The 17,145-nt window shown below is 42.9% G+C and overlaps 1 protein-coding gene across 3 annotated transcripts; it reads left to right on the forward strand.

Moving 5' to 3' along the window:
• The first annotated feature begins 603 nt into the window (after positions 1-603).
• Positions 604-16,591, forward strand: LOC125905555 (alpha-2B adrenergic receptor-like). 3 transcript variants are annotated; one of them, XM_049603584.1, is made up of 2 exons: positions 604-679; positions 10,532-16,591. In XM_049603584.1, the coding sequence occupies exon 2, from the start codon at positions 10,676-10,678 to the stop codon at positions 12,245-12,247; it is 1,572 nt and encodes a 523-aa protein (XP_049459541.1). In that variant the 5' UTR covers positions 604-679; positions 10,532-10,675; the 3' UTR covers positions 12,248-16,591. The 3 variants fall into 3 exon arrangements, with proteins under 3 accessions (XP_049459541.1, XP_049459540.1, XP_049459539.1); XM_049603583.1 differs by lacking the exon at positions 604-679 and adding an exon at positions 6,367-6,756; XM_049603582.1 differs by lacking the exon at positions 604-679 and adding an exon at positions 9,230-9,300.
• Positions 16,592-17,145: the final 554 nt, after the last annotated feature.

The raw sequence follows: 17,145 nt of genomic DNA on the forward strand, positions 1-17,145 counted from the left end.
TTATCCACAGTGGTCTCCTCCTCTCCAACACAAACAGACTCAGGGATTTAGAGAGATAAAGGTATGGATTCCACCAGTGTAATGTTACAAATCTGTGTTTTCTGATGTAGAAACCTGGCAGTGCACTTTGAGATCTCCAGACAAGGACCTGCTCCCTATGTAGATATATACGGTTCATTCTGTGGTAACGAAAACACAACAGTTAGCTAAAAGAAGTGTGTGTAATGGGAGAAAATGAGCTGCTGATTGGTCACTGATTTTCCTCTGCTGTCAGCTGAACTGCAACAACCACAGACACAAAGAAAAATTTAAGCTTCCACTGAGCAGCTGTGATGAATTCAGATGTACATAAATGATCATCAGCTGTCACAAAAAATCCCCCAATTCTCTGCAGCAGCTCCCAGAACATTAATCCTCTGTGTCTCCTGCAGGAATCCGCCCACAGAGCAGCTCCTGATATGCATACATTTCCATGGCATTATATCAGATATTCAACACAACGCTGGCTTCGTTAAAACAGAGCAAACGAGTCCAGAGATCATAAAGGACCTGAATTACAAACAGCCACTAATAGTCTTTTAATTACAGCGTGTGCAGAGGGTAATTAAAGGAAATAATTTGGTCAAACGCGCCAAACTTAGAAATACAAACACGGAAATGATGGAGAAGACCGGGGCAGGTGAGTTCATGTGATGTGAGGTTACGGAGGATTTCTGCAGGCTGTGACGGGGACGAGAGCCAGAGGGAAGAAGATTTATCCAGCAGGCTCTGAAGGGATTGATTCTGGGCTCAGTGTCCTGGGAATACAGACGACAGGGGTCATTATCTGCTCTGGAAGTCAGCTCGTGATTCATGATGATGAGATAGAGACAAGTTTATCACAAGGGAACTATTTTTTGTCATGAACTAAACATAAATATCAACATAAAGTTTTAAAGTTAACTCAAAAAATGTCTAGTTTTTTAGTTAATCAAAGCCACTGCCGAGCTAATAAGTTCATCTGACTTTTAATGTGTTGAGTGAATGAACTGTTGAGAGTTCACTCAACTCATTAAGTTTTTAAAGAAGCATAATCAGTGTATGAGCAGACTTCCCAGCATGCACTGGTTGATCTGCCTCTTTTTTGTATTTTAAAGATGATTTTGAACCAACTTATTCAATCTAAGTTGAGCTAACTCACATTTTTAAAGCAGCAGAGACGTTAGAGTTATAATGAACGAGGAGATCACACTGCTAAACTTCAATTAATAACCCGGGCTATTAATTGTCACACAAAACTGTTGCTCAGCAAAGATGGGAAAAACAATCAAATTGTTTATTTTAACCAATACGAATATTACTTGTACAGAAATTGTGCGTCAAGTGTGAGTTCATGTGTGATGGGAACATGACTGGGTTGATTTTAGCCATGATTTCATCTTAAATTTGTCTGATCTCACTTGGTCCTGAGTTCCAACTGTAGCTGTGTGAACTCTTTAATCACTTTGTACACTAGACTGGCATCAGTAAAGCACACGCAGCTGTCAAAGGTCAGTAGATCATGCGTTTGAATGATGTTACAGTGGTGATAACATGATGCAGCGGGGCAAGTGTTGCTTCTCCAGATTGTGACCAGCTTGTAATGCAGTGAGAAATATGTGAAAAAAAAATTGAATGCATGTGTGTTTTTGCAGCATCTAAGGGGAGCTGGTTTTGAATATACCTGAATTTTATGGTTTTACACACATGCTTCACATGTTTCTTAAAAGGTTAGGTCAATTATGAATCATTTATTTGATCTAGCTCCAACAGACAGAGCATCAGAGAGAGAGCTACAGCACCTGGCACACCGACACAACACCACTTTATCCTGTTAAAACAATACTCTTTTGATTCTTTTGAGCTGAGGACCCTTACGGACAAAATGAATATGAATAACTTACACGGTAATCAAGGTATGGCAACATAATTTGAGGTAGCCAGCAACCTGGTCTTAAAGTTGCAACGTGTAATTTACGTGGTTGTTTATTAGCAAATATCAACTATTGCTGTCATAAATATATATTTGCTAAAGTGCAATGCAATTCACATACAAATGGAAGCTTTCTCATTATCTGCGTTTACCTAGAACTTGCCGTCACTGGAGACGTTAAGGTGAAGATCAATCCGGGGCGCTTCTGCGTGAACCTGCTTTGTACTTTTATGATTCTGTCGCACTTTAAATGGAGGAGCACACACATGTTTTGCCCCGTAAGAGGGAAACCACGCCACCAAATAAAAGAAAAAAGATCAGATAAGCGAGGACGGGACAAAACGCGAGTGAGTATCAGCGTTGCTTATTCCAGGTGGAAAGAACTCCTGAAGGAGAAGGATTTCACAAGGGATGCGGAGGTTGCCTGCTTTCTGCTAGACAGGTAATTCAATCTGATATTTTAAAATTATTTTGGCTTCATGTTTGCAACTACTTTCCCTCTCGTCTAAGTTCAAGTGACGGCTACGTTTACGTGCTAACGTTATCCTAGCCTTGGCTAACGTTATCCCAGAGCTACAGCTAAATGGTTAGCCTAGCCTACAGCCTAATCTGTTGATTCCTCTCACACTGCTGTGAAGGCTGCCACCCTCTCCTCCTCCTCTTCCCTCTGGGTAGCCGAGACACACCTCTTCGCCTGGCCGTTCCTGCACCGCCTCTACCACCTCGCCCCCTTCCTCTCCCTGGTCTTCCTCCTCTCCCTCTTCCTCATCTCCCTGTGTCCTGTGGAAGAACACTCTGGAGACGCACATATTATAATCATACCAACCTATATTTGCCGCACTGTGCCGTGACTATCACATAACACGTGTTATTTTAGCATTACTGTGCTAATGTTTGCTCGTGTTACCAAAACAATTAGAAATAAAACACTCCTAACATATATCTCACAGATAACCTGTATCTCACTGGTAAGCTATAACATATCGTAACATGGTTTAGATTCCTAAATAAATATTCACCTCGTCGCTAGATACTCCTGAAAAACTCGAAAAACTCTGCTGTCTGCGCAAGGCTTTTTGTCCTACGAGGCCACCGTCACTTACCCGACGGGAGGGGTGAGTGAGTGAGCGCTGCAATCTAGAATTTGACTGCTGATGTCACTGTTGCTCACCATTTTTACACACTGAGGCTTTAAACATCTGAAGAACTTCTATAAGACAACTGAACCAGACCAGGCCTCTAACTGACACTGGCCTTTATTTGTCAGAATGTGGAGCCACACCAGGCTAGTAAAAGAGTCTGGGCGTTAAAATGGGACAAGGCTTTTAATTGAAGTTTTACGGTATTGTAAAAAAATTACTGATTGATTTCAGGATTTTTATTTCAATTAATAGATCAATGGTTTAGTCATGTGTGTCTCAAATGGGGGTATGAGTACTCCTAGGGGTACTTTGGAGTACTGCAGGGGGTACGTAAGATTTTTAGGGGTTCGAGCCTGAAGGGCTGAAACCCTATTGTTTTTGTGCTGTTTCATTATTATTATTGTTTAACGGTTTGTCCACAATGAAATTCAATATTTTGTTGTAATTTGTACAGTTTGCACAACATTTTTTATTTCATCTCATTTTTAACCAAATGTCACCAAAATATTTGACAATATACCTAAAACCAGCAGAATGATGTCAGATTTTTTCCTGAATTTTATCACAGATGCTTTAACTGTTATTGATATCTGATTGCTTTTTGAAGATTTGACCAATGAACTTTAGAGGGGGCGTGGCCAATCATCACAAACTCTGCAAGCAATGTCTGAAGAGGCACCAGGAAAATATCCATATAGTTTTATTTAAATTGACCACTAGGGGGCGCAACACATGCAAAAAATGGGTGTGGCATAACACAAATCAGACTATAAATCAGAAATGTATTGTTGAAACATTACAAAACTTGCAGGGTATGTTAAATAATAACCAGGAACCACATGTATTAAATTATTTTGAAATCAGTCAATAGGGGGCGCCACAAGTTCCAAACAAGGGACAATGGCGTTTCACAAAATTTGGCCATATATCAACAAGGGTTTGTTCAAACATCACCAAACTCAGTGGACTTTTTTAACTTAAAGGAACTATATGTAAGAAATCTAAAGCAAATAGTCATCAAATCCTCCTAATATGTCACAGAGACTAAGGAATAATGTTCATATAACATACTGATCTCACTGACAACAATAGTACAGCCAGAATATTCGCATTTAAAAAACATTTTTGTGGTCTGCAAATCATGTTTATGTTTTGAATTTGTGTTTTGGCCTGTTGCGCCACCCACCGCCATCTACCAGTCACACAGTCAGTAGAGTCTCAGCATCAGTTACAGTTACGACTGAGCTACAATGGCTGACGGTGCGACTAAACCCAAACGACCTCGTTATGATTCCCAAAAACGCCAAGACAAAACTGGAGGCAAAGCGAGGGTCTATATAGGAGATGCTTTTGAACGGTGGAGACGGTTGAAAGCGGAGAAGAATTTGAAATCGGATGTCGAAGTGGCTACTCTTCTCCTCGACAGGTAAGCTTTAGCCAAAGTTGGCTAACTAGCATCATAGCTAGACGGGGATGGACATTTCAAATACTTTCAACTGTTATTCATTTTCGATCATACATTGTAGCCCATGTGCAGGTGGGTCATCGACCCGACTGATTTTTTTGAGAAGCAAACGTTAGCAGCGACAAGCAGCATTAGCAGTGTCCCAGTACATAGCATTAGCAGCCAGCTCCTCCTCTGCTGTATCCCGGCAGCAGTGTTAGCAGCAGAGAAGCCGGACTTGCTCAAATGGTCCGCTGGAAAACTGAAGATCAAGGACGCAACGACGTGGCCCTGCCACGGCAGCCGTCTGTGGGCAAACAAATCAGCCCCAATTTCCACCAGATGCGTGTTGGTTGTGTCTGCGCTCCGGCACAGCCGCGGCTGCGGCTGTGCTGCGTTCCGGCTCCGTCTCAGCTGCGGCACTCCACAACAGATACGCAGGACTTCTATTTTTGCCGTCAGTCTCCAGCGTGCTGCTGTCCAGCAGCCTCAAATCTGTAGGGGAGGGGGGGCGGACATGACTCGCTTTATTTTGAATTTGAGTGCAGTAACCGTTTTGGCCACATTCTTACATACGGCGCCTTTAACTATAACAGCATGTCCCCAGAATGTTCCTGCAGTTGACCAATAGGAAGCAACAGTAAGGAGAAGGAAGAAATTACAACGTTAATGAACGGCCATGTGTCTGATTGTCATAAAATCTGTTGGTTATCTTTAATGCAGCGTCCTGAACGGTCAAAAGTCCTGATCTTACCCAGCTCTCAACTTTTAAAGAACCCCAAATTGTGTTTGCAGCAATGTATTTTTTAATGTTAATTTCAAAACTACCAGTCATGCATTATTCCTAAAATAATTCTATTATAATGACTTAAAAAATGTAGATGTAAGTCAGATAATGACATGTTGAACTGCAAAAATGTACTTATCTGACCAAATATTTCAAAGGGTGAACATTAACTTAAGAACCTCTAGTCAATAAAAAGACAGAAAATACTACATAGCCTAAATAAAAGTCTACCTTTTCCAGGGTGCAATGTGACGTCTTCAAATGTCTTATTTTCTTCATCCAACAGTCCCACATCACAGAAATATTCAGTTTTCTTGAGTATTCTGTTTGTGATATTAAATATTTTGATAATCGATAAACAATTCAATATTTTTTAAAGCAAAAATGTTTTGCAATGTGCTGTATAAATAAATGTTATCATCATAATTAGGAGTTTGTGCATTTTAAATTGTTCAAAAATGTTTTTTTCAGCAAAATGTATTCAAAGGTCAAAACACTGTGGAAAATTACAGATTTTAATTTCAGAGTCCAACATGACTCCTCGCGGTTTTTTCTTTTCTTTTATTTAGCCTATCTGTTTATCTATTTATCTATTCATAATCCAACCAACCAAAACCCCCAAATTATTCAGTTTTCTGTCAACATGACCAAGAAAAGAAGCAAACCCTGACATTTGAGAAGCTGTAACGTGAATGTTTGCTTTTAAAATGACTTGTTTAATCACTGGATTATGAAAACAGCGGCTGCTGATCATTAAAATCAATAGTAAGAAGCTGCGTGCGTAAAATAAATCGCTTTACACGCGCCAAGCGACATGAAAATGACAGATGAAACGTTTCCCATGTCAGTGAAAGTGAAATCCACCCCACATGTGACGCTCACACACGCTGGTTCACCTTTAGCTCTCAGAGTGGACATGAAGCGCACCGCCGGTCCGTGGACACTTTGGACACCACAAGAAGAAGCTGTGCGTAAAAAGCGCGTCGTCGTTTATCCGGTAACATCCGCTTCAGTTCCTCCACATCTCCCAGTGAGAGCACAGAGTCTCCAGCGGCCGGACTGACACCACAACCCGGGATGTAGAGAGGAGCCCCGCACACGGATATATCAGCTTTTCATTCTGGGTGTCCACAATCCTGTGTTTTACTTTGAAAGAAAACTTTAAAGTGTCGAATTTATTTCCAACATTATCGCCACACAAAGAGCTGGATTTTATATTTCCCTGCTCTGCTGTCTTCAGTCCTGACCCGGCGCTTCTGAGGAGATCAGTGCACCCAGGGTGGACTCTCTGCCTCTGTCACCGGACACAAAGTGGAGCTCCACCGGATAGTTTCGTCCGTATTCTGCAAATCCGTGCACGAAAATAAACTTTTAAAGTTCTTCACGTGGAATGACGCACTGACGCAGCTCAAGTGAAGCTCCACATAATCCTGTAAGTCAGAATTTACATTTATTTTAAGGCTGCAGCTGGAGATTATTCCTACACACTCACGTCTGCATCAGAGATTCAGGAAAATAACTGATTCCCTTCTGTTGAGCAGCATGTTTACTGTGGAAATATCTGGCTGTCTGCCTGTGAGAGGGCTCGTTTTATGGAGTAAACACTGAAAATTTACTGTTTGAATTTGGACAATTGGCGTAAAGAATATATGGGCGCAGGCAGCTTGTGCCCCACAACAACATAATCTTACTGGACTAAACGACTTGCACAAATAAGGAATATTAAACCAACCAATGAGCAGAAAGAGCTGCAGAAATGGACATATAGAGTATGATTTCATTATGGAAAAGGATCATAAAACCTAAATAAGGAAAATGTTGCAATAAAAGGCAACAAGCCTCAAATGTGGCAGCTTCAAAAAAACAAAACACATTAAAATTAACTGTAGGTTTCTGAAAATATAACAATATAGTCCTGCACTGACTCGTCTTATTTACTAAAAAGATCCTGACAAAAATACTTTAATCCGTCTCTCTGCTTCCATCTACCCTCATCATCCTCATCATCATCATGCCTGACCTGACTCTGCAAAAAATAACATTTAAAAATACAAGCAAACAGGAGATTTATTTACTGTATAAAGCCAAATATGACAAATCACAAACTTCTTCTTCACAGTGTGTATGGTATATGGGACCCTCTGTCCTGAAGGTGTTTTCACATTACAGAAGCAAAGCAAAGGTCCTGTGCTGTGTGTCCCACCTTAGCTACAATGCTAATGTGGTTAGCAGTAGATTGCTGTTTCAGAGACTCAAACTGCGTTTTGGTAGATGCAACGGAAGCTTTGAGATAATACAGGCAATATTGGCCAAGTTAATCTCCTACATGTGAGATACTATCACCGATGCACTGGATGTTATCTTCTACGTGGCATGGTGGTTGCCACTTAAGCAGCAGCTCTCCATGGTGCTGAAACTTCTATTTGAAATGCGTGCGGTGGGTTAATCAGAGATTTATAATGGTGGTGTATCATTAATTTATTAATTCATTCATTTTCTGTAACCGCTTATCCTGTTAGGGATCACGGGGGGCTGGAGCCTATCCCAGCTGACATCGGGCGGGGTACACCCTGGACAGGTCACCAGACTATCACAGGGCTGACACATAGAGACAGACAACCATTCACACTCACATTCACACCTACGGACAATTTAGAGTCACCAGTTAACCTGCATGTCTTTGGACTGTGGGAGGAAGCCGGAGCACCTGGAGGAAACCCACGCTGACACAGGGAGAACATGCAAACTCTGCACAGAAGGGCTCCCACACCCTGGGTTTGAACCAGGAACCCTCTTGCTGTGAGGTAACAATGCTAACCACCATGCTGGCTGTACTGGTAATGCTTGCTCACCAACAAGAGGAGGGTTTCTTATAGTCTCTATATACAGACTCTACAGACAGTCTGTAGGCAAACCCCGCAGATCTTGCCTCCGGAAGAAGAGCGGAAGAGCCCTGGTTTCCAGTTGTAGGCTGTTTGTAGTCCGCGTGATATTGATCAATTAGTCTGGGGCTGTTAGTGACCGTTTTGGTAAGGAACCGGAACCAGGGCGAGTGAGACAGGATCCGGAATTTGATGGATGCGTCGTTCCGTCAAAATAAAAGCACCAAGCTAATAAAAATGCAGTGAAACTTTAATTTAAAGAATATAATTTACAAGAAAAGCCCCAAGCCATTAAGTTAATCGATTTTCTTACACCCCTCATCACCCCAAATCGATGGTGCACCAGAATTTAAAGTTTTACTTTGGTGAATTTGGTGAATTCGGCATCCGCTCTCTAGACTGGAACCAGAATCCAGACAAAATTCGGAGTGAATAGAAACCGACGTGAGGCTATTGACCAATCACGTTTGAGCCGGCTGCAGTTGTTGCCAGGTTAAACGGTCCGTGCGGTGAACTAATGAGGCGAAACATAATTGCTGTCACTGCAAACTCTGAATCCATCGCAATGGTTCAGCATATTTACTTATATATAAACGGAAGTCGGAAACGGAAATTCGCCTCCTCCGCCCAAATCAAACCGGAATGCCAAAAAATCGGGGGTCTGCCCCCAGAGGCTGTATCGCTGTCTGCCAGAAGTCAGACACTGAATACAGCCGATGGGTTCCGAGAATGGGTTTCTTACCACGGAAACATTGTCAGGTGGCTTTTATTTTGAAATGGAAACAGGAGGTGTTGAGTATTTTGAGTGTTTGTCACATCTGGGATAGATAGACGCGTTGAAATTGGAGCATAAGGTGGTATGATGTCAATAAAAAGACCATTTTCATCGGCTAGTTTTGCAATAAGTGAAACAATAGGTGAATTTCGCACCAGTGCAGAGCGTGAGCCACGCTGCTCATGCAGGTGGTGTGGCTGCTTAAACCTGTTTACACGGGCACTGAAAAAAAAGACAAACAAACAAACAAACAAAAAAAAAGAGGTTCCACAATGCACACATGCTGCTCACACAGGCAGTGTGGCTTGGACGTGAGAAGGTAAAACCTTTTGTTTACACTGCATTAGGTTAAACTTTTAATGCCCTTTGTATCATGAACTAAGCGCTTCATTCTGCACAGCTCTCTCTCACTCTGAAAACAGCCTAGTAAAGCCAAAAGTTTATCTCCTATGCAGAAAATTACATCCCATACGTAGGAGATAAACTTCACCTCGCTTCTCAAGGCCTCCATAAGGTGCTGATATTTCGCCAAGCATACATCGTGTTTGTTGGTTGTCTCTATCAGTGTTCAGTTTGTGAAATGCCAACTTCTTAGTTTACTGTCCATCTTTTAGTTCCTGCAGTCGTAAACAATGATTGGCTGCACAATAAAGGCAATTAAATTTGAACGGACAGCAGCACAGATACACTGTTCATTCCTCAGTATACACACAAAAGCGTATTATCCACAATAATGTGAACTGGCTTTCAGAAACCTTGATTCAGGTCAGGAAAGCATATAGTTCTTTTATCAAAGGCACTTTAAAATTTGCACTCACACACCAAATGCTACCATGCAGCTCACTGCACAAACTTTATTGCAACTGCTGAACAACAGTTTCCCTCAGGATGAATAAAGTTTTATGTTATCCATCTTATCTGAGCTTAAATTGGCTCTGGTGGTCAGGCCAGCAACTGACCACTGGGAGCAATCTGGGGTGGACAGAAGGTGCTTGGGATCACCACAATGTACAGATGCAGTAGATGTTAAGTGTACAGAATGTGACATAAACCCAGTGGCTTACAGAAGAACAAGAGTCAAATTGAAAGCGAATTTTCAGAACATTGGCAAAGAAAATGCACACAAATTCACTTCACTACCATAAACTGTCTATAATGTCATCTCCGTGAATTTGGCAGTACATCCAACCGCTTTTAAATTTTTGTTCAGTATATAAACTGATGTCTTGTGTTAGATAAACCAGAAAAGTTCAGAAGCAACATTGTTGTTTAATTTTAACAATGTTTAGTGTCTTCTAAACTAGAAGTATGAAGTTGCATGACATGAAAACACTAAGTACGAGTGTCGTTATAGTACCAGACGACTAGGAATTCTCACTGTCCACCCAGTTGCCACTGTGTATGTATTGTGTGTTTATCATGTTTTGTTGCTTATAGTCTAGAAATCTCTCTATCTCTCTCTCTATCTATCTGTCTATCTATATATACAACATGCAAACATCATGGATTATACTCATATCTTGACCGTCATGTGTGTCCCTCTCTTGTAGATCACATGGCTTCACCTTGACCGACAACCATCCGGCCCCTCAGTCTCTCCTCTAACTGGAAAAAAAAATCGAGTTTCTCAATGGTTCACCACAGAAACACCCTGTCACCGTCTCTCACTTTGTAAGTTTCCCCCCGTCACCACCATGGCAGCTGCTCCAGACGCCCCCTGCCTGTCGGAGCTCGGCGGTCTCCCCAACAGGAACATCAGCCTCGTCTCCGGGTCCCGTCCCTGCAACCGGAGCACCGCCAGGACCTCACCTTACACCCCGCAAGCCACCGCAGCTTTTGCCATCGCAATCACCTTCATGATGATCCTCACCATCGTTGGCAACATCCTGGTCATCATCGCTGTCCTTACGTCCCGATCCCTGAGGGGGGCTCAGAACCTCTTCCTGGTGTCGCTGGCTGCAGCAGATATTTTAGTGGCCACCCTTATTATCCCCTTCTCGTTGGCCAACGAGCTGCAGGGCTACTGGGCGTTCAGCTCCCTTTGGTGTGAGATCTACCTGGCGCTGGATGTTCTCTTCTGCACCTCCTCCATTGTGCACCTGTGCGCTATCGCACTGGATCGCTACCTGTCAATCTCTCGGCCCGTGTCCTACGGTGCCAAACGTACTCCAACACGAATCAAGGCGGCCATTATCGTAGTCTGGCTGATCTCTGCTGTCATCTCTTTCCCTCCTCTTCTCACGCTGGACAAGAGCGAGGGAGGTGAAGAGGTGTGTGAGCTAAACAACGAACGCTGGTATATTCTCTACTCCACCATTGGCTCTTTCTTCGCCCCCTGTGTGATAATGATCCTGGTGTATGTGAGGATTTATCAGATCGCTAAGCAGCATACACGCTGCCCGCTTGGACAGAAACATAAAGCAGCAGCAGGAGGAAATGCCAATGTGGGAACTAATGAGCCTCCGGCGAAGTTATCCGAGCAGTCACAACAGAACGGGGATCAAGTAGGTACGCCGGCCGGCCAACAAGAAAAAGTCCTGACCAAAATGTCTGGCTCTGATTCCACCCCGTCATCACTTCAAAAACTGCCTCAGAAAACCACAAGCCAGGACACTCAGCACCACCCTGCTAATTCCAGTGCAGCTCCGATCCAAAAATCCACCTCCTCCCCCTCAATTCCCCAACGTGACAGCCAAATCCTCTCAGCTGTTCCTAACAAAGAGTCCCAGACGCATCCTGACAAAGGGGGGGAAGCACAACACGACAACTCGTCCAGCTCTGGCTCTGAAATGGGCGAGGATGGCGTTCACAGCAAACATGAGACGAACAAGACTGGCGAGCAAACTTTGGGATCATCCCAAAATAAAGGGTTCAAAGTTCAAATGCTGAACCTGGCGTGCAGATACAAAAACACGGTGGCCACAGCATCTGGCACCAAACTGGTACCTGAGGAGACACCTAAGACTCAGGGGACGCCCACATCCCGCCGCAAAGCCATGGTGAACAGGGAGAAGAGGTTCACCTTCGTGTTGGCTGTCGTGATGGGAGTGTTTGTGATCTGCTGGTTCCCCTTCTTCTTCTCTTACTCTCTTCAGGCGGTGTGCCCCGAGGCTTGCAGCATCCCAAACCCCTTATTTAAGTTCTTCTTTTGGATTGGCTACTGCAACTCCTGCCTCAACCCGGTCATTTACACCATCTTCAACAACGATTTCAGGAAGGCCTTCAAGAGGATACTGTGCAGGGACACTAAGGGTACATTCTTCTAGAAAGAAAAGTGTTGTTGTGTTTTGAACTGCTGGCGGACACAAAGACAGTTTATCTGAACAATTTCTTTCTTTCTGTTTTTGACTGGGATTGACCTTCTTCAGAATCGACATAAACACTTGTACATTAGGAGGAAATTGCGTCCATTGTCTCTTCGCCTTGTTTGTCTGAATGCTGTTGGCTGAGTCACAGCAGCACCAACAAAGAGGGAGATTTCAGAAAGCAACAGTCAAGTGGCCGAAACAATTATCTTTAATGTTATTTAAGAATACGCTGTAATTGTATATTCAATTACTCTGAAGAAGAATGATTTGATTATATTTTGAAACGGAAGTCAAGAGGATACAGGGTCTGTGTTCAGTAATTTAAAGTACAAATGATGTGTTTTTGTGTGAGTGTGTGTGCATGGGAGTAGAGGAGGGTTGCCTAAGGGTCTTACTGGAAGAGAACAAATATCACTAAGTGTCCTTTATCGGAGATAAAATGGGCACTCAAAGAACACAAGATCAGGGAAAATGTGAGCATCCTTCCTCTCTGTGCCTATTCCCTTCATTGTTTTCCTTCTGCTTCTTCTTCCATGTAAAGCTGTAACTTTGTCGTGTACGTTATGACGGATGGAGCTGTTATTCCCAAGTCTCTGTGAAGTGCTGGGTGTTACACCTCTCTCTGGGAATCTCTCATTAAGGTGATAGCCAGAGGCTTTAACAAGGAAAAACTAGAGCAAGAGAATCAGCAGAGGCTGCATGAAAGATGGAAACTCGTCGTGTGAATGTGATACGAGCTGAGCTGTTTGCTCCCCACACCTCCTTTAATCTTTTCTCCACCTGCGATTTTTTTCTTCTCCATCCTCGAAACTAAAAATAACGCAGGAAGTCAGTGCATGTGTTTGAGGCAGTGGTGGAATGTAACGAAGTACATTTACTCAAGTACTGTACTTAAGATAAAATTTGAGGCTACTTAAATATCTCTATTGTATGCAACTTTATACTTCTACTCCACTTCATCTTAGAGGTAAATATTATACTTTTTACTGCACTTGAGGGATGTCAGTGGTTAATCGTTAATCGGTTAACCACCAAGAATATTTTTGACTGGTTACACGTCAGTCGATAGGCACATTTAGCTACTCTTAAGTTTACTACACTGCGCACAACCTGGATCCAATATCATCATGCAGAGACGGAGTGCACACGTGTGAATTTCAGAGCCACCATTTTAGACGTGTGCATGCGTGAGCTCAAGGGGGCGGGGTATCTGTCAATCATTTTTTAATGTGGCCAATCAGAGGCTTACAATCCCCTGTCAGTTAAAAACGTATTAGTTTTTAATGCAGCCAATCACTTCACCGTAGTGGAAGTAGGCAACATTTCAACTAGCTAGCTATGCTAATGCTAGCTAGAGTCTGCGTATCAACCCCCCGATCATAATGGAATATAGTAACTTCAACTACTGCTCATTTTAGAAGGACCGCTGTGAGAAAATGTGCTCTTTGTTTAAATTATAGCATAATTAACAACCATTTGTGAGCGTAAGGTTAACGTTGTTTTTACAACAACGATCTAAAATATGTATTTAGCATCCGTACATCTGGGAGTCTGGTACTCACACATGCGCAAGTCTAAAACGGTGGTGCCTCTCCCGCTCTGCAGGGGGATGTCTCTGTTAGGATCTGTTAGGAGCTAGCTAGCTTGTGGCGCTGCTTTTCCTGCAGTTTCGGCTGGTCACACCATCCCAACCCAACAGCGTTTCCGTGGAAACACCGTGCCCACCGTCTGGTCTCCCCCCCAGCTTGCTCCAGTGTGTAACATTATGCGGCTTAATTTTGAGCCGTAAAACCCCCTTTAGCATTGTTGACAATGTTATCACTGTTACCTCTGTTACCATCGTTAGAAGTGTCAACACGGCTAGTGGTGCTAACATAGTTAAAAATGCAAAAGGGGTTTGGCAGTTCAAAATGAAGCGGTGCTACCTGGGGTAGACCGGAGGGTGGGCACAGAGTCAGCCATTGCAGATTTGCTGTGACAAAAATCCCTTGTGTACCAAAAAGAATTTTCCCCATAGACTACCATTATAAAAGAGGTGTCTGTAAAACTGTTGACAGGACACTTCGAGCTGCAAAGAAGCTTAATTGTGACTCTTTATATTTGTAAAATCAGTGACGTCATCACAATGTAAAGTCTATGAGCCAGGCAGGAACTTGCGGGCAGGGCCAGCAGCAGAAACACTACTGCGCCTATTCACCCAGGAGCTAGAAACTGTTTTTGGCGTATACACCAGGTGAACAATGCCAATGGGATCAATCGGCAACACCTTGCTATCCAGTATCTCGGTATTATTATAAATCTATGGGCATTATCAGCGGTAATTGTTGAATCAGCAGCACCACTAGCTAGCTAGCGTTAGCACCCACCTGACCTGGGCGGTGCGCAGTGAAGAGCGACTAAAAAACAGTGGAGACCTGAGGGTAGGCAGTAGGCATGTTTTCACGTTAATGCCCCCATCTATTAGCAAAGAAAATAAAATAATAAGTAAAGCATTTTCACCACAACACATTTGAATTTCACCACCTCTAAATGGTTAGCACTTTGAAATGCAGCGCTAAAGCTCACTGAAGCAGTGGAGCACCAGACTAAAGCAAAGGCCTCTTGTATTTTACATCTTTTGTTCTTAAAAATGACCCAGTTAGTTAATGGGTGTCAGCCAATCGAAAGCAAAATTAACCGAAACTGACAACCCTACACTAAATTTGTTTGACAGCTTTAGTTACTTTTCACATTCCCAACTTTAGATCCCCTTCCTGTCCAGTGAAAACCATCATATCTCCAGATGTTTTGATGCTGAATGTTTGTGATAAACTGAAGAACGAAGAGCTCCTTTATGTGTTGAGAACATCCTTCTTCTCAAGCTAAATAAACTCTTTAAAATCCCTCTTGGATCAGCTGGAAAATGCATCGTCACAAAGCTGTTTCTCTGACACCATGAAAAGTTTACTTTAGGGATGCATGGCTCTCACAGGACAGCCACGCTACAAACATATGATGATCTTATAGAATATGATGCATTGCTTTAGATATAACCACCCAACAGTATATAAAGGAGTTAACATGAGCACAACCTGAAACATCTACAGCAGGAAAATGACACATACACATTAATGCAGCAGGAATATTAATCCAAAAACATCAGACAGAATAAGGAAAACACTGACTGCATGGTGAATACTTTTACTTTAAGTACGTTAAATACATTTAAGGTTTTGAATGCAGAACTTTTACTTGTAGTGGAGTATTTTCCACGTGTGGTATTAGTACTTTTAGATTCATTTGTCAATATTTAATGAACATGATGGACAGTTGGCTTCGTATCCTTTTCAGTGTGCTCTCTGCCAAAGCAATACAGACTGTATCTGAACTCGGCGATGACCCTGACGATGAGTAGAATCCCTGATGAAGATGCTCCTCCTCACTCTGGACTGATCTGATGTTGTGGGTGTGTGCGCGTGTGTGACTGCAGCTGCATGTTTTTTAAAAAATGCACTTCTTTTATCCTTTTGAAAGCCAATAGAAATTTGCTTGAAGGAAGCATCCAGTACTGTATACACTTGTAAGATAACTGGTGTTGGAATCAGCTTTTGTACAGTGTATTAGCTTCAACATAAAACAGTATTCTCGCTGATTGTTTTAAAGTCCGGCTGAAATTGAATTGCATGTTTTTTCTGCAGCAGACCTCCAGAATTATCACTTAAATCCTGTGCTCTGTTTTGAGAAACAAAACATAAGTTCCTGTTTTACACGTGGTGCAAAGTGATGCACAATGCAGAGCAACTGTTACAGCTAGTTTCAGACTGACGCAGTTGTCATTTCCACAGTGAGCGCCCACGTTGTGTAGGTAGTAAATATCTTTGTGCACATCTGTGTGCCCATGGCTGTGTAGGTTTTAAAATGAGTGGCGGTCGGGCGAATTGTAGGGATTTTGCTATTTTGAGGCAGCAGAAAGCGATTGTGCCATTGTGTCATTTTCCTGCTATTTAAAAGACGTATTATGCGGTTTCACAATGCTCGTGCACTCTGCTTGTTACACAGACAGGGACGTGCAGATGGGTTGCAGGTGGGTGAAATAAGGAGGAGGAGCACTGTAAGGCCCAGGTCACACTGCATGCGTGAGCAGCGTGCGATGGCTACTTTGCTGAACTTCTACGGCTCGCTTGCTTGCAGTGTTCACATATACAGTGTTATTGCTGTAGCGCTCCTGCAGAGTTTGCTTGTTCCTGTATCTACTGTATTTCCTCAGTTAAAAGCCAACACTCCACTCATTCATGGAACCATGCAACCCAGCCAACATTTGTATGTGGGGCCCATGTAGGTAGTAAATAGGCTAAAAAAAAAAAGGGCCCTATATGGGATTGTCCATGGGTTCCATAATGGCCCCATTCCAGTTGCCCACATGGTTGGGTTTAATCAAGTGGGCTCCACATAGGTTATGCTAGGGCTACCTGGGTACCAAGTGGGTATGGGCCCAAAATTGGCATCTTATCTGGGCCCTTATTGGGTAAACCCACTCATGTGGGCAACTGGAATGGGGCCATTATGGAACCTGTGAACAATCCCACATAGGGCCCATTTTCACGTCCATTTACAACCCACATGGGCCTCACATACAAATGTTGGCTGGGAAGCCACTGCATCGTCAACAACACGGTCATGCAAATATTTCATGATAAAAAGCGTCGCCACAGAAACAGAAACAGAGAGGTTGAGTGAAACAGAAGTATTTACATTTCTTCATGTCTGTGAATGATCTCGACATTGAAACTGTCAAAAGACCATTTCAGGACCACGCATGTCACATGAAAAAAAAAAAAATCAGCTAGCCTCAGAATCTCTAGATGTTCCGCAGCCGA

This window comes from Epinephelus fuscoguttatus, linkage group LG18 (assembly GCF_011397635.1).
Source record: "Epinephelus fuscoguttatus linkage group LG18, E.fuscoguttatus.final_Chr_v1".
In the NCBI taxonomy this organism is placed as follows: Eukaryota; Metazoa; Chordata; class Actinopteri; order Perciformes; family Serranidae; genus Epinephelus; species Epinephelus fuscoguttatus.